The 17709-nt window shown below is 36.9% G+C and overlaps 3 protein-coding genes across 4 annotated transcripts; all 3 read left to right on the top strand.

Annotated features, from left to right (window-relative positions):
• Window positions 1–375: 375 nt before the first annotated feature.
• On the top strand, window positions 376–1239 carry LOC125208581 (calcium load-activated calcium channel-like). Its single transcript, XM_048108227.1, has one exon. It carries the CDS (start codon window positions 449–451, stop codon window positions 1037–1039), a length of 591 nt encoding a protein of 196 aa, XP_047964184.1. The 5' UTR covers window positions 376–448; the 3' UTR covers window positions 1040–1239.
• Window positions 1240–5659: 4420 nt separating this feature from the next.
• Window positions 5660–10347, top strand: LOC125203946 (DNA (cytosine-5)-methyltransferase CMT3-like). Its single transcript, XM_048102473.1, has 21 exons — window positions 5660–5917; window positions 5997–6043; window positions 6123–6213; window positions 6323–6430; window positions 6515–6634; window positions 6718–6814; window positions 6922–7100; window positions 7190–7255; window positions 7337–7576; window positions 7815–7873; window positions 7972–8038; window positions 8126–8455; window positions 8532–8600; window positions 8677–8760; window positions 8857–8944; window positions 9138–9259; window positions 9381–9485; window positions 9557–9600; window positions 9668–9737; window positions 9809–9912; window positions 9989–10347. Exons 1-21 carry the CDS (start codon window positions 5747–5749, stop codon window positions 10164–10166), a joined length of 2439 nt encoding a protein of 812 aa, XP_047958430.1. The 5' UTR covers window positions 5660–5746; the 3' UTR covers window positions 10167–10347.
• A 4942-nt stretch (window positions 10348–15289) lies between these two features.
• Window positions 15290–17550, top strand: LOC125203660 (50S ribosomal protein L7/L12-like). 2 transcript variants are annotated; one of them, XM_048102057.1, is made up of 2 exons: window positions 15290–15446; window positions 16748–17550. In XM_048102057.1, the coding sequence occupies exon 2, from the start codon at window positions 16826–16828 to the stop codon at window positions 17408–17410; it is 585 nt and encodes a 194-aa protein (XP_047958014.1). In that variant the 5' UTR covers window positions 15290–15446; window positions 16748–16825; the 3' UTR covers window positions 17411–17550. The 2 variants fall into 2 exon arrangements, with proteins under 2 accessions (XP_047958014.1, XP_047958015.1); XM_048102058.1 differs by having other exon boundaries at window positions 15295–15446; window positions 16737–17550.
• The last annotated feature ends 159 nt before the right edge of the window (window positions 17551–17709 follow it).

Below are 17709 nucleotides of genomic sequence, written 5' to 3'. Positions count from 1 at the left end.
AACTTTAACACAGCTTCAACATAATATCAACACAGTGTAAAATTTCAAAATTTTGATATCAACATAGTATCAACACAATATCAACAGAACATCAATCCTTGACTACCGTTGAAACTCTGTCGGCATTTTTCTGTTGATGTTTTTTTTTATCTGTTGACATTTTTTAATGGTCCAGATCATAGTTTGAAGTTTGTACAATATTTAGAGTTTATATTTAATTACATCCCGGATGAGATATATTTTTTTGTATAAATTGGTAAATTTTTTTATTGAAAATCGCTCTCATATTCGTAATTTTTAAAACAAAGTAGTGATGTCAAATCTCTGCGAGTTAGAGTCGCTGTAGGAAAGGTAAGAAACAAAAAACGATTTTGCAACATACCTTGAAATCTCAGATCGTTTCTCATCAGATTCAGATCCCACATCACTCGCTATTCTCCTCATCGCGATGGCGTCAGCCCTATTTTCCGGCCTCAGATACTCCGACAGCCTCACCGTCGTCGGAATTTCCTTCTGCACCGCCGTCGTCTGCGAGGCCATCTCATGGCTACTCATCTACCGCACCGCTTCCTACAAATCCCTCAAATCCACCATCGACAAAGCCTCCAAAAAGCTCGAGACCATGAAGACGACGGACGTCAACTCCGCCTCCGCGAACCTCCTCAAAAAGACTTCTAAAACCAAGAAAATCGACCGCGTCGAGACCTCTCTGAAGGAATCCAGCCGCGATCTGTCCATGTTCAAGTTCAAATCGGGCGGCGTCGTTGCCCTAGTTTTGTTCATGGTCTTCGGATTGCTAAATAGTTTGTTTGAGGGCAAACCGGTCGCCAAAATTCCGTTTGTTCCGATCAAATTAGTGCAGAAGATGAGCCACAGGGGATTGGCGGGTGATGATATGACGGATTGTTCCATGGCGTTTTTGTACTTGCTGTGTTCGATCAGCATTAGGACCAATTTGCAGAAGTTTTTGGGATTCTCGCCACCGCGTGGAGCTGCTGGCGCCGGCTTGTTCCCAATGCCAGATCCCAAGTCCAGCTGAGGAATGAGAATTTGATCCAGGTCTTTTTGCTGCTTTATTTTTGGTTGATTCTTCCTTCTCATTAAATGAGATTGTAGACGGCACTATTTTATTTATATTTAGCTCTCTTAACTATTCGAATACTGAATAAGAGCTGTAATTTGAATCTTTGACGTTTCTTTCTTTCGTCTTTTTAAAGATATCCACTTTAGTTACTACTATCATCGTTATAACTTTACTTTGTTAATTTTTTGTTTCTTGTACATGGTATAATCTGAAGTTGTCATAAACTTACTTATACTCCATCCACATGCTTGTGTTTGTGCATTTCTGTATAAATTGCTTGTGTAATGAGAGTTTGTTTCTTAGATAACCTTAGTTCAATTCAAGAAGCTCCAAATGTAGATGTGCGTTAATGAATAAGAGCTGTATTCATGTACATCATAGAAACTAAATACTCCGTATCTTGAAGTTTTTGTCAATGAATTGTCCATCTAATTTGTTATTGTACTTGTGGCTCTACTTATGGCTGCCTTTCTTTGCTTAGAGTTGTTAAAATTGGAGGGAATACTTTCCATGTAACAAGTTTGCACCCATGATTTTTTGTATGATTGTACCACCTTCCTTCTTTGTTGATGTATTCATATGTTATGGCCTTCGCTCATAACTTGAAGGGAAAAGTTTCTACTTAAGAATCTTTAGCTGTTTGTAGTCCGTTATGAATGTTTTACTAAGACTGGTTTCTTCCTTCTTTGTCAATGGATTGAAGTCATGTTAATAGGAGTATATTATTGTTGTTTGAGTTTTTCTCGAACCTGTCAGTCATTCACTCAAAATTACTTAAATTGGAGGAAGTGTTTTGAAGTACTCTATAGTCCAGACTCTTTGGATTGAGTTGTTCTTGAGTCGGTTTATCGATTTTGTGTGTTGTGCTAGTGTTTCTACTCCATGAATTTCTTGGGATGCTCTGATTACAACTTGTTGAGTGTCTTGAGAGTTGAGACTGCTATATGTAGTACTAGTATTTCTGAATGTCAAGCAAATGTTATTTTATCGTCGGGAATTCCAGTTCCTTTTATGTGCTTTGGTTTTGCTATCCAACATACTATATAAAACTGTTCTAGATTCAAAATGAAGTCATTGTCACATAGCATACACTCTTAATCTTTTTCATGATGATAAGTTTCAAGTAAATGATATTGGCTCGTTGGAAGGAAATGCAGTTTGCGGAATGGGCTTTGCAGTAGTAAAATTGTGGAACTTTCTTACCGCTTTTGACAGGTAAATGTGCATATAGTGTTTGCTTGCTCTCTACTATCCAGAAAGGCAGAAACCGTAGTACAACATCCAGTCTTACCCTTGTAAACTTCGTCAAACTCATGATACACCTTATAAACTTTGATTATTTTTAGTGGTTTGCAAATTTTTTACTTTTGCGTTGGAAGTGCAGTGACATCGGAAATGTGGCTTCTGTCCCCTTTTTTGTACATATTCAATTGCCCTTCGATCTACCATAGTCGATGTGTTTTTTTATCCTAAAGATTAAGGAATAAGGTTTAGTGAATTAAGTGGAGAGAGACATGAAAAAGACAATAGAGAATAAAATAGGAGAGTTACAGCACAAAAGGCGTAGGCCATTTACACTGTAACGTATAGTTATAACTTTTGTGAAAAACTTGGTTGATAGTTTGCAGACCTCGAACGACAAGTTCAATTAGCCTTCTACATTCCATACCTGCTTATCCCGTTAATTTCATTCAAATTTGTCAAAATCCTCTTAAAGCACATAAGAGTTTCATTCCCGACTTTCATAGGACAGTCATCGTCCTGATTTGACGAAGCTTGCTGTGAGATGCCCCTTCTAAGCTATGTCTCACAATTTTTCTGTTTTCTTCTGGTCGCTCTAAGTAGATTTTGTTGCCCTACAAGTTGATGATCAATTGTAAAAGTTGGGTAGTTTAGGCGATGACCTGATTGTTAGATGTTGTGATTTGTCTTACTGTTGTGTACCTATGCAAGATCTTACTACCTGTTGCTGTAATTTAATCGAGTATAGCTACATGGTTATTCAATTTTTCTAAAGAATTATGTCGTCTACCCGATTTCAGTGTGAAGATGTGGTTTAGTTCTTCGATCTTTGATAGATGCATCGTTGGTGTATAAGACGAGGAATGCGAAACGAAATGGGACACGAAATTTGATAGGGTTCCAAGAGGTTAAGTGCGGAAGGAGTATAACATGAGTAAGATAGGAGTGTATGTTAATTGCGGATTAGTTCTGTCGGAGTACTAATGTTATACTCCTTCCATATGTGAATAGGAGTCCCGTTACTTTTCGGCACATATTTTACGAAATGTTAAGAAAAGTTAGTGTAACATGAGTCGCACTTCCATATATTACTCTATTCGTCCACCAATATAAGACCAAGTTTGACCGGGCACAAGTTTTAAGAAGTAGGAATATAGTGGAAAGTAAATTAGAAAAAGTTAGTGGAATGTGAGTTATACTTTTATATAGTTTTAGAATGAAATATGAGTGAAACCGAGTTAGTCGAATGTGAGGTCTATTACCAAAAGTAGTAAAAAACAATGAGGTATTTATTGATGGACGAACTAAAATGTCAAATGTTTATTGATGGCGGAGGGAGTAATTTTAAATGAGTATGTAAGTGCAATGTTGAGCCTCTTTACCATTATAGTAGTAATTATGAACCGTAACTCTTATTCACGGACGGAGTGAGTAGTACTCACACAGCAAAATCTTTACTAAATTCAGGTAACTATTACACTGCAATTTAAGAAGCATAGACTTTTAAACATCAAATTAGTCTATATAATTATAAATAACAATGAATCCCTAAGAAATTGAGTACTCCATCCATTCTTAATAATTTGTCACCATTTGATCCGACATGTGTTTTAAGAAATGTAATAGAAAATAAGCTGAAAAAAGTTAATGGAATTGGAATGTGAATCATACTTTTATTTATTAGTTTAATAATAGAATGTGAGTGTTAATGAGTTAGTAGAATGTAGAGTCCACTACTGAAAGTGAATGATGGCAAATTTTTGGGGACGAACAAAAATGAAAATAGGGAAGAGGGTGTAGAACAATTAATACGCGTTTAATTGACCTTTTTTCTTTATCGACGGGACATTAAAATAGAATCATAAATTGAAATTAGTTTTAATGTCAAGGAGTCTCATTTCCCGCTAATACCAAATATTCCCTTCATCCACCATTTACTATTCCACTAGTATCACCCACGTGCAATGCACGATCCATTTTTTTTATTTAAACTTATTTTATACTGTAAAATAATTTTACAAATTCATAAAAATATCATTGTATGAAATCTGAAATCATAAATATATAGAATAAAAAACAATTATTAGAAAATATAAAATCAGACAGAGAAAAAAATAACATATATACCGAATGAGAAACAATATTATTTCAAGTTCTAAAATCACAAATTTATACAATAGCAATTTATTGTACCAATAACTTAAACATGAGATACAATTGATAACAATGAAGCAAAAACTAATTATAAAGACAAATATCTTACAACAGAAACCCGACATTTTCACGAACAGTGAGAGAATCAAAAAGTGCAGCACTCTGAAAAACATGTTACATTGGGCAGTAGATTAAAGAACTGTCTAGACTAGAATCACTGAAATAATTGAGGAGGTGCAAACAATGTTGTCTCACCAAGCCAATTCTTAGGCCAGATAGTTCCTCATCACAGATCAACCCGTGTCGTCTTCTCCCGCGAATCAATACCTCACCCTAGTTGTTCATAATTAATGAGAGACCACAAGAAGATATTCAATCCCAATCTAAATTAGCTTCTATCAATAATAATAATATCAAATGAAAGGAACGAACTTGGAAGAATCAAGATTACTTTGTCTGGAGCAAGAAGCCCGGCCATAATCTTCAAGATTGTTGACTTGTACATCCACGTACATATATAAATTGATCTCTTCATAATTTGATGACTATGTAAATATCAAAATTAATAGGTTAGTGGGTAAGTGGCAATGAATATCATTAGTTTGTAGTTAATCATAAAAAAATAGAGTCATAGTATTAATATTTCATTTAGGTTACACAATATTTATATTTAATAATATAGTAAATATATTAAAAAAACCTTTTTATATTATTAATGGCATTCAAGTAATTATTCTCAAAACACTCCTTTTATATTATATTTTTATAGATAGATTTATAGATCAGCGATCCAAAAAGATTTTAAAATTGTAAGAGAGAGAAGTACTCATTTTCAAAATATAAATGGAATGAATTCATAAAATATATAACCTACTTATCAAATACTACTACTCCACTGTAATAAGAATCAAATAAAACATGTAATTTAATGCTAAAAATTTCGAAAGACAAAAAGATACTCCTCGGGTGAATGGAGTAGTACTAATATTAATATTTAATGGTGAATGGAATTAGTATTAATATTAACATTAGTATTAATATTAACATTCCGATTAAAATCTCTAAAATGAATTTGGCCTCGGGTTCATGTACTTGCAATAAATCTAAAATTAAATGTATTTGTCATTTTAAAAACACATGGACGCTCTACTTTTCCCGCTGACTCTTGTTTTAAAATTTTCATCTTCTTCAAAATAGCCCTCTTTTTCTTCCTCCCAATACTGTATACAACCCTCTCTCTCTCTCAGAATACACTACAGAGAGAGAATGGGAAGAGGTAAAAAGCGAACGGAGGCAACATCCCCGGCGCCTGCACCTGCTGCGTCACCGAAGAAGCCGAAGAGATCGACGCCAGACGTGACCGATCTTGGTTTCTTCAGCGCTCCACTCCCCTCCGACGAAGCCAAATCAAGATGGCCTCACAGATATCAAACTAAGGTTCAAATTAGCCCTTCATTTTCAGTTTGGCTGTTTTCGCAATAGCCCATTACCGTTTTTCTTGTTTTTCGTTTTACAGCAAGCCAAAGCTACAGTTACCGTTACATTATCAGATGGCTCGACCGAGTAAGCGTAGCTCATTAATCCCCCATTCTTGTGCCATTATGTTGGTCTCTCCTTTTCTCATTTTTTTTTTCTTTTATAGGGAAAAGGAGCTTTTTCAAGCTAAATCCCACTATACTAGAGCTACCGTTGATGGGGTGGAGTTTGAACTCTTTGACAATGCTTTTATTCAGGTTATTCTTCTTTTATTTCCTAAGATTGGGATTGGAATATTAAATTATGATTTGCTAGTAGTCACTCCTTACACCATATACTAATTAATCTTGATTTGGGTACCTACAGTCTTCAGAAGGTGAACCTGATTTTATTGCAAAGATTGTGGAAATGTTTCAAACCACAAGTGGTGAGATGTATATTTGCACCCAATGGTTTTATCGAGCCAAAGATACGGTGCGGCAACTTTCTTTATAATGGATTGGCTTTTGAAACTGCTTAAGCTATATGGCAAAATCACTTTTGCATTTATGCTTTCAGGTTATAAAGGATCAAGATTACCTCATTGATGCAAGACGAGTCGTTTACTCGGACATAAAGGATGACAATCCGCTAAGCTGTGTCACTAAAAAAGCTAAAATTAACCAGCTTGCACCAGATGTAAGGAACATAGTGATAAATTTGTCATTTTGACATTTTCCTTTTAGCCACTTAATTTTTATCAAGCTGCAATCTTTGAGCAGATGTCTGCTGATGCAAGAGAAGAATCCATGGCATCCTGTGATCTTTATGTTGATATGATGTACACTTTCCCACATGCCTTTTCAAGTTTAAGAAAAGGTACCTTTTTCAAGAGAACTTATGTGAATGAATTACAGTTTCTTTCTCCCTTTTTTCCACTTTTTGTTGTTAATGTCATATTTTTTTGGAAAAAAACAAAAATGCAGACATAAATGACTTATCATTAATTAATGAAGCGATGGAAACAAAAACTCCTGATGTCCAAAAATCTCTAGAAGATTCCCAGCGATCAGAAGTCACTTTATTGGATTTGTACTGTGGTTGTGGTGCAATGTCCACTGGACTTGGTATTGGTGCATCTTTGCTCGGAGAGAAAATTGTCACGGTACGAAAAAAATGACCAGAACTAGCAACTGCAAACTTTTCTTGATATTTTATCATTGTTTTCACTTGATGCTTTCCTTTGATAAACAGAAGTGGGCTGTTGATTTTAACTCCTATGCGTGTGAGAGTATAAAATATAACCACCCAAATACTGAGGTAGTCTGTCACATTTATGTTGAGTTGCAAATGGTTATTACTATCTTGGCAGTATGAAGCAAATGTTAGCGAATTTTCCAGGTAAGAAATGAAGATGCAGAGAATTTTTTTCTTCTACTAAAAGAATGGGAAAGCCTCTGCAAAAAGTTCAATGTGGTGGGATCAAAAGACATTGAACTAGAGCCTCAAGGTTCAGACAGTGATGAATCTGAAGTTGACGATGGAGTGGTTCCATCTGAAGGGGAGTATGAAGTGCAGAAGTTGCTTGCAATTTGCTATGGGGATCCAAATAAGAACAAAAAAACTGGTCTATATTTCCAGGTACTTTCTTTAATATTCCAGGTACCTTCCTTAATCTTGTTAAATAGCAAACAATTCTTGCAGGAGCTATTATATGTAAAATATGGTTAATGGAATTATACTTGTACTAAGTTTTTATTATCATTTAACCCAAGAGGAGTAAGAACATTTGGTTTTGCAAAGATAAAAGGCTCACAGAGCAAAGGGAAATTGCTTTTTTTGCTATCTTTTCAGCTAACTCTGATTTTTAAACTGCTAGGTACGCTGGAAAGGTTATGGCCGTGCCGATGATACTTGGGAGCCTGTTGAGGGCCTAAGGTATAAATAATATTCTTCCCACCAATCACTATGGCTAAATTGTAGTATCTTTATATTTCTAACCATCTTATCTCATATTCTTTTTTTTATGAAAAAAGTAACTGTGAAGAAAGAATACAGGAGTTTGTCTTAAGAGGTTATAGAGCTAAAGTATTGCCTCTACCAGTAAGTTATATCCCATTCTATGGATTATGCTAAGTTCAACTTTATCTCGTCCCTTTACTGTAGCTTATTTACTTAATGCTTTGTCAGGGAGATGTCGACTTTATATGTGGTGGTCCGCCATGTCAAGGAATTAGTGGCTTCAACAGATTTAGAGATGCTCGTGCTCCCTTAAAGGACAAAAAGAATCACCAACTCGTTGTCTACATGAACATTGTGGAGTTTCTAAAACCAAGATATGTGTTGATGGAGAATGTTACAGATATACTGAAATTTGCAAAAGCACAGTTGACTAGTTATGCTGTTGGACGACTTGTTTCTATGAACTACCAAGCCAGATTAGGTATAATGGCTGCTGGTGCATATGGAGTTCCACAATGCCGGATGCGTTTTTTCCTTTGGGGTGCTGGCCCAACAGAGGTAAGTTTAATACCCTTGATGAACTAGTGCATATTGATACTGCTGATGTCAATAACAAGTTACTTTGATTTTCCAGATTTTGCCTCAATTTCCACTGCCCACACATGAAGTGCTGAAGAAAGGAGTTGTTGTAAATGAGTATAAGGTGTGGCATACACCGAGTCTTCTTTAATATCCTATCATTTGTACCTTTTCTGAATACCATTTTGACTTTGATATAGGAACTTATAATTGGACATGGAGAAGAGCATTGTCAGTTGCATAAATCTGCTCTACTAGGAGATGCTATTTCTGATATGCCAGCGGTACAACCCCTATTAGTTGAAAATCGGTGAAATGCATTTTTTTTTACATGTGTTCCAAATTATAATACTCATTCTCTCATGCCTATGTTTCTTTAGGTGACAAATAACACAGAGGAAGATGAAATGCCTTATGATAAAGCTCCTAGCACTGAATATCAGAAACACATACGATTGAGCAGAAAAGGTTAATATAGTTTTTTTGGTTAACTCTCAATGCAATAGTTAACCTCCTCTTACTTTTACTTGATGGAGCTGACTGAATGTAATTGTCTCTCCTAAATAAAATGTTCTTTCATTGTCAATTAAGAAGTAAGAATGTAAGGGTTTATATTTATGAGTATTAACCTTTTCTCTTTATTTGGTCATCTTCTCTGCAGATATATTTGGTTGTTCTAATGCTAAAAGGCTAGACTCACATAAGTCCATATTGTATGATCATCGTCCCCATAAATTGAATCAGGATGATTATGAAAGAGTTTGCCAAGTTCCTAAGTTCAAGGTTGGATATTTTTTGTTTGTTTCCAAATATTAGCTCATAGAATTGATTTTTCCATTGGATCGTCCCCAACGCTTCCGTGCAGCATTTTTCCATAACAGTTTTGACTGTTGCATCTCTACAGGGAGCCAACTTTAGAAACCTACCTGGAGTACTGGTTGGACCCGATCGAGTTGTAAAATTGGATGAAACTGTCGAGAGAGCTAGGTGCACGTCAGGCAAACCTCTGGTACTCATCATTGCAGAATTATTTGATCCTCTTTGGTTCATTCTAGGATAACTCATGTTATGTGTAAACAGGTACCTGATTATGCCTTAAGTTTTGAAGAGGGGAAGTCTTGCAAGTAAGGTTTTGTGTTTGCTGTCTATATCTCATTTTTATGCATTATCTAACCCCAAACCTTTCCACAGGCCTTTTGGTCGACTAGGGATGGACGACATTGTGGCCACTGTAGTTACAAGGCCTGAACCCCATAACCAGGTTTGGACTGTGAGAGTTAGTCATCAATAATACTAAGGAATGTGTGAAATTTATTTTGTTTTTGTTAATAGGTTCTCCTGCATCCAAATCAAGATAGAGTGCTCTCTGTCCGTGAAAATGCAAGGCTACAAGGATTTCCGGACTGCTATAAGCTTTTTGGACCAGTAAGAGAGAGGTATATATTCTGAGTGTAATATGCAACAAGTGTGTTGATATCTTTTCTGTATTTTAATGTGTTACTGTTAGTACAGGTACATGCAAATAGGAAATGCTGTTTCCTTTTCTGTTTCAATGCCGTTAGGCTATTGCTTGGCGAAAGCGCTGCAAGGCGCACGATACACAACACCATTGAGCCTTCCATTCAAGTTCCCCGACTGCCTTGGAGAGTTGAAATCACTTCGACAAGAACCAGAAGAGCTTGTTTCATAGTGCACAACCATTTGTTTGTATACATACTACTATGAAACAACCGGAATATCTTAGTTTTTCAGGAATCTGATTTCCTAGTTTTTTCATGTATTTTTCTCCCCACCTGTTGATTTTCTAGACATTTGTATGAGCTCACAAAGGATGTACACTATTCATTGCATCTGACTACTTTCTCTTGCTAGATCACTTTCTTTTTCAAACGTCTCAACTAGTATAGTGTTTCAAATTCAATTCATATGCTTCTTTCTCAGCAATCTTTTTAGTACTTACCTTTCAATCCCACTTTAAAGTTTGAATTCATGTACAAGTTGTGCAATTATCACTGACAAGCTTTATAAATTTTAACTCAATATTGATCCGAATTAAAACCAACAAATTTATGAATTGAAAGATTATTATTTGTTGAGAATTTTTTATATTTACACTTTGTTTAAATTTGGGAAACAGCCTATAATAATAAAATTATTTAATTTTTGAGTGAACTGCATAAAAGAGCCCTAACTTTTCGGCATGTTGCACCGTTGACCTCTAACAAAAAAAATCCAACCATAGGGGTCTAACAAAATATAAAATCACAAACCCTACATATTTTGCCAATTTTCGGACGAAATTGCCCAAATAGATTGAAGGGCAATTTCGTCCAGAACCCTGCACACCTATGCTGTGACTACAAGCTGGTGTGTAAGAGATGTAAAAAATCAAACAGACTATTTGTTTCCACTTTCTTATGATGTTGAATTAGACTATGTTAATTGTTATCTCTCCCTCTCTATTCAATCGTTCTACCTTCTTCCCCTTTGGTTTTTTTCTTCTCCGTCATCGTGTTGTGAACCCCACGAATCGGCATCCCTAACTCGAGTTAGTGTGCTTCTGTTTATGTTTTGTAGAGTGAACTGCTTCCCGTTTAGGCTAAACCATTTGCAACGCGAATTAGGGGTTTAGGGATTTCAGATTTTAGGGTTACCGTACTATGCAAAAAATTGAGGGATTTCATTTTAGAGAGCAATATTAATTGCAAATAGTTAACAGTTATTGTTTTTTAAGCATATGATTCATTTTATTTTGCAATTGTGGTAAGAATTTTAGCATATGATTTAAAATTACAGTAGTATGCAAATTTTTGGAGATTTCATTTGTTGTTGTTTTTTTTACATTGAATTAATTTTAGCATATTATTTTCCAATTCTGGATTGAATTTTGGTTTCATCGAACTTGCAATGCTGATTTGAATTTTGTTATGTTGAATTGAATTCAGGCCCTGTTGCAATGTCCTCTTTTTCTTCTCAATCTTACGGGTCAAGCTTCAATTGGAATTGGCCTTGTTCTGAAATTGTGAATTGTCTTCAGGCCGAACTTGTGATATCTAGGACGGCTGCTAACCCGGGTAGACGTTACTATCGCTCCCCAATATGGAAGGTTAAAATCTTGTATTGTATTATTATGTATTTCAAATGAATTTTGTTGGCAGAAAGTTTAATCACCAAGTTTTCTGCAGGAAGATGATTGCAAGTTTTTTCGATGGGTTGATGCGGGTCTGTCCCCAAGCTAAGACAGTTACTTTCAAAGAGTGAAACTTAAACGAGACCAATTCGAATCTCAGCTTAGAGCCAAATCGTTAATTGAAGGTGTTCTTGAAGAGAAATTGCACACAAAAACTGAGGAGTGTGACTCGTTGAAGTTACAATTGGCAACGAAAACTGACTAGTGTGAAGCTTTGACACTGAAAATTGCTAAAACAACGAAAACGTCCCGAAAGATTAAATTCACAATCTTGTTGTTATGTATTGTAATATTTCTACTTTTGTAACAAAGCTATGGTATGTGGGACGTACTGTCTTTTGTTATCTAATTATCTTGTCAACATGTTTTAATTTTCATTTTTCGATGTCATATGATTATCAACCAAATATAAAAATCGTATACGATATAATCACAGTTCAGGACACAAACTATGAAGAGAAATCACATAATAAGTTTGCATGGAATACCATAAATCATGACTGCAGTTCACGATTCAAATTTGAAGTTATAACATAAATCACGAATGAGGTATTCAATTTTGGATGAAATAACACACTGGCGAACACAACTGAAAAATAAATGTCGAAGATGACCATCAAATGAATATTCGTTAATAACTTGTAGTTTTAAACATCAGTTCATCATTGCTACCAAAATATCGTTAGTTCATCTGTGCCACCAAAATATTTACCCAAAAACACTACAATTTAACATACATAACATCAGTTCATCACTGCTACCAAAATACGTACCAAAAACGACCACAATTCAACATACATGCACCATTTTGTTTGACAAAAAAACCATCTCAAACACCTCCAAACACAAACAAGTTTTTATGGTGATTTGAAACTGTTCCACTGCTGCTTCAGTAAGTAAGATTGTCAATCTTGAGCACCGCGACGGCCACAACGCTGAGGCTGAGACCTGACCCTGGTCCTGCTCCTAGTGCTAGGTCCCGGATCCGCAATATTAGGCTGCAAGAAATAATATGATATAAAAAAGCACTTCGTATGAGTATAAAATAATTATGCGAATATGTAATGAATACTACCTCTTGGCTTTGGCGATTGTTTGACGATTCAGGCAAGTTACTCCCCCTCCTATCCGTTGTACGCGACCCACTTTGCTGTGAACTCTCCCCAACTTCAGCACGAGCATCTGTCCGAGGATCATTGTTGCTAGTACTCCTGTTATGGCCTTCTTGCCCGCACCGGCGACATCTCATGATGAAGGCTCGTCGCATTGACTCACCTCCGTCCGCATGAAGATGAATCTGGGACTCTTCACGCCTCAATTTCTTCGGTCGTCCACGCTGTTGCTTTGTCCTAGGAGGCGCCAGTTCCAATGCACCATCACAACTCTTGGGCCAATTGTCCACCCCATTGATTGGGTAAAGGACATTCTCGTATAGCATCGTCATAGTGGACTTCAAATAATAGCGGGAGACGTATCGCGTGACATCCTCGCCATTCTTGTTGATTGTTGCAATAGCATGAGTGCACGGAATCCCTGTTAGCTGCCACAGTCTGCAGGAGCATGTAAAATCGCGCATGTTCACAACATGTAAATTGCAATGTACTCCCTCCGTCCCAGATAATTCATCCCAGTTTTCCATTTCCGTCCGTCCCACGTAATTTGTTCCATTTCACTTTTACCATTTTTGGCAGTGGATCCCATATTCCACTAAATCATTCCTACTCACATTTTATTATAAAACTAATATATAAAGGTAGGACCCACATTCCACTAATTTTTTCAACCCACTTTTCATTACAATTCTTAAAACCCATGCCCGGTCAAAATGACCCGAATTATCCAGGACGGAGGGAGTAACTCATAAATCACAAACAACACATCTACCTCTTGCACGCATGCATGTACGTCTCCCTGTCCATCAACTCCCACTACTGCATCAGTCTCTTCAACCTTAACCACAACAGCTGCGGGTTGTGCTCCTTCTGCACTACTATATGATGCAAATGCTTCCATCAAATTCTTACGAGCTGCCTCCTCTTCCCTCTTCCATTCCCGACGTTTGTCTTCTAAACTTTTAGTCAAATGCTCTTCAAACTCAACATCCCTAGGGTACCACTCAATCATCAATAATGGTGACACTGTTTTCTTAAGCTCATCCGGCTGTTGTCTCTTATTTTTTGGTTTAGGTTTGGGCACAATAATTGTTTTAGGTTTGTCAATCTCCTCAATCACCACTTTGGATTTTTTCCTATCTTTGACAAATTTTAGAAACTCCTCTGCTTCTTTCTTTCGCTTCTTAAGTAAGGCTGCCGCCGCCGTCATCTCGTCGACGTAAATGTGAACTAGCCTTGTGCTAGTAGTCGCAACTTCGAGAAAAGCGGCCAGATGTGGGTCGTCAATAATGAGCATCAACGGACCGTGTATGTCAACGCCCATACACTCAGCATTATACTTTGGATGAACGTAATAGAACTCGCAGACGGTTTTCCTATCATACCTCAACCTCAACACCATACTGGACAGATCTAATAGCTCGAATTGGTTAATATTGCAAAAGTCAACGAATGTCAAGTGACCCCCAAGATACTTCTTCTGTCCATTGATTTCGAAGAGTGAACCACCATGATGAAATGCAACGGAAAACCTCCCGAGATGCTCCTATGTTAGGGTTATTAGAAAATTAGGAAAATACCAAAAATTAAACCAACAAATGTCACACATAAAGTCTAAAATCAGAGTAGAACGCAACGAAATAAAAACAAATTCCCAAAACAAACAATTTTCGAAACCCTAAATTAAATCACACAATTGGTAGGTGGGCGATTTGTGAAATTTAAAATTGAACTTACTGTATTCTTCTTCCAACTCAGGATCGCGGATGTCCCATGTTTCTGGGTCTACGTCGATTACCTCTGGAGCGCGTCTAAGTGACGGTGGCGGAGACGGAGACGAAGACGACGGCGGTGCCGGTTGCTTTTTCCGCCGCGATGAACTACGGGAGGAGGATGCTCCAGAGGTACCAGTTTGTTTTCGTTTAGGCGGCATTGATGAAAATGGTGTCTGAACACCGCCGAAAATAGATAGAAATTGGAGTGGTGGAGTCGATTCAGATGAGAGAGCGCAAAACTCAAAGGACTGCAAGTGAAAGTGAATTGGAGGGAAGTGAAAAATAAGTGATTTAATTTTCACATTCTATCTAATATGTTTCAAATCAGGTACACACACTATGTAGCATGTGGGAAGCCAAACGTCGTCTGCCAAAATTCAAGAGAGAGAGAGGAGAGACATGACATTTCAATCACATCATTGGGCGGATGTCAGCCAAATTGCATGTTGCAGGTGCATGCAGAGGCGGTGTCAGTAAATAGGCGAAAATGCCCTTTAAGGGCTTAAGGGTGTTATTGTCCGAAAATACCTAATTTATGATTTTATATTTTGTTAAACTCCTATGATGAATTTTTTTTTTATTAAGGATCAACAGTGCAACAAGCCGAAAAGTTAGGGCTCATTTATACCGTTCACTCTTAATTTTTTAGGACAGTGGGAAACTAGGAATATGCAATTGAGTACTAAAAATAACATTAATAATTAATTCTACTAATAAATAAAATAAATTGTAACCCGAACCCCTAAGGCCTAAACCCCCAATCCCCAATTCACCACCTTCTTCCCTTCAATCTTCAACCCGCACTCCGCAACATTTCTGTGCGAAGCCGGAGTCACTCTCTCTCACACATTTGATTTGGAGGACGAAACATACTCGAACTCCTAATTCCTCCGGTAATCTCTCCCACTCGCTCTCCTTCTGATTAATGTTCCTATTTTACTGTGACATCGGTTTAGATTGAGTTGTGAGTTTGTCTGGTGCACTGGTTCTGATTTGTTGGTAAAGGCACAGGCACAGGATCTTGAATGTAGTTGAATTCGGATTTTTTTTGGGGGGGGGGGGGGTGGAAATTTACGTCTGATTTTGCCGTAACTGATGCATCGATGCATCCGTAGTCTGCTTTTGATGTATTTTCAATATTCATGTTACTAAGCGTAAGCTTATTTTAGGACTGCGTCACTGGTGAATTAGATATTGTTGAAGAGGAATAATTTAAGGATATTGAGGTTCAGAAGCTCATAGACTAGGATTCTTACTTACGATAATATCCACACAAGGATTTTACAGTTTTTGTCACTTTCGGCTTTCCTAAAGCTAAGCATTGAACAAAGGTTATTCAATCTCCTCTGTTTTGACTCACAGCTCCAATTGAAGCTAAAGCTACTCAAGCAGTAGCTGTTGTTGCTTCGCAACTTTTTTATGAATAATCCTCAATCAATCGCTTATATTAAATTCTGAATCCTAAGAATTGAAGACGTACTCTCTATCTGATAGATTTTTGCTGCTCGGTCCTAGTTAACCTATGTTAATATTATGATTAATTTGATACTATAACACATCATAACATAAGTTGTAGTCTTATACTTTTTTCTGTTTAGTTTAAGTGTAATACTTATATCTATGTCAGACAAATGCACTTTGTTTTCCTTCAGTTTTTGTAAACCATAACACTATAATGCAATTATTTTATAAACCGCATCTGTTTCTACTTTGTGCATTTGCCGAGATGTTTTTGGCATTTTGATCTGAACCACAGAATGATCGCCCCCTAGATGCTACTCTTTAAGAGAGCACAATTTTGTGCCCACCTAACCATTCCAATTCAATTTATAGTTGCTATTTGTTTTCCCTTATAATTTCTGTGTGTGAGTTGTGAACTCCTGAGATGTTAATGGATTGTCAGCCATGTATGGTTTTCGGAACTTTTGACCTGCTTTATCTTATTTTTTTTTGGCCATAATTGGAGAATGCTTTAAAGCATTTTCTTTTGTTTGCTTCACTTGTATTTATAAACCAAGGGGAAATTTATTTTTCAGTTTGTTTGATAGTTTATAGCTTTTGTCTCCATGTGTCTCTTTGTGACAGATATTTGTATTTCTTTTTTTATCTTTGTTTAATAGTTAAAGGAAAATGATCATAGTTTGCCTTTCATTTTTTTCTGGTTTCTTCATTCTAGTGACTAGTTTGTTTGCAGTTGGAGCTACAGATACATATCTTGTTGCTGCAAGGCCACTGGTGATACCCACTTAATTGTTATACCAATCCATAAACCATGAAACTAGCTACTTTGTATCGTCTTGCTCGTGGCCACCCAGTCGTGTGTCGAAAAAACAACCTTTTGCAGTACCGCTGCTTTCAACCTGACTTTGCTCCAAGAGATCCCAAATCCAAGCCTAAGAAATACAAATACCCAGATGTCTATGAGCCATACGGACCTAGACCACCACCTTCAGACAAAATTGTTCAGCTTGCTGAAAAAATTGCGGCCCTGCCACTTGAAGAGCGAGTGAAAATAGGTCCGAATCTGCATCTCAAGGTAAGCCATCCCAAGCTGGTACCACTTGATGTTGAAGGAGTGGATGCGGGCAGCCAGGCCGGGGCACGTGCTGGATCGTCCAAGGCTGAGGCGAAGAAGGCGGAGAAAACCACATTTGATATCAAGTTAGAGAAATTCGACGCAGGTGCAAAACTAAAAGTGATAAAAGAGATCCGTTCCTTTACAGATCTGGGACTGAAGGAAGCTAAAGATTTGGTGGAAAAAACACCCGTTATACTGAAGCAGCAGGTAACAAAGGATGAGGCAAATAGCATTATAGAGAAAATCAAAGCGGTTGGTGGAGTTGCTGTGATGGAGTAGAGTAGTGCTCTGTGCTATGTATTCGAGTAAGTTCTTGTTTAATTTGTCTCGATATAATTTGTTTCGACTATAGGGATGGAATGTGATGACATCTACTAATTTTGAGTTATTGATCCCAATCAACCAGTGTTTGAAATAAATTTTTGCTACTCGTTTCGTCCAATATAATTTACCTCTTTTCATTTTGTTTCATCCCATAAAAATAGTCCACTTTTATTTTTGTCAACTTCTTTCTGTCTAATCAGGTGTGTCACATTCTCTACTAACAATACTCCAGTTACTTTTTCTTTCTATGTCTT

Source organism: Salvia hispanica, chromosome 2 (genome assembly GCF_023119035.1).
Source record: "Salvia hispanica cultivar TCC Black 2014 chromosome 2, UniMelb_Shisp_WGS_1.0, whole genome shotgun sequence".
NCBI classification, from domain to species: Eukaryota; Viridiplantae; Streptophyta; class Magnoliopsida; order Lamiales; family Lamiaceae; genus Salvia; species Salvia hispanica.
This window is presented reverse-complemented; position numbering and strand designations above follow the sequence as displayed.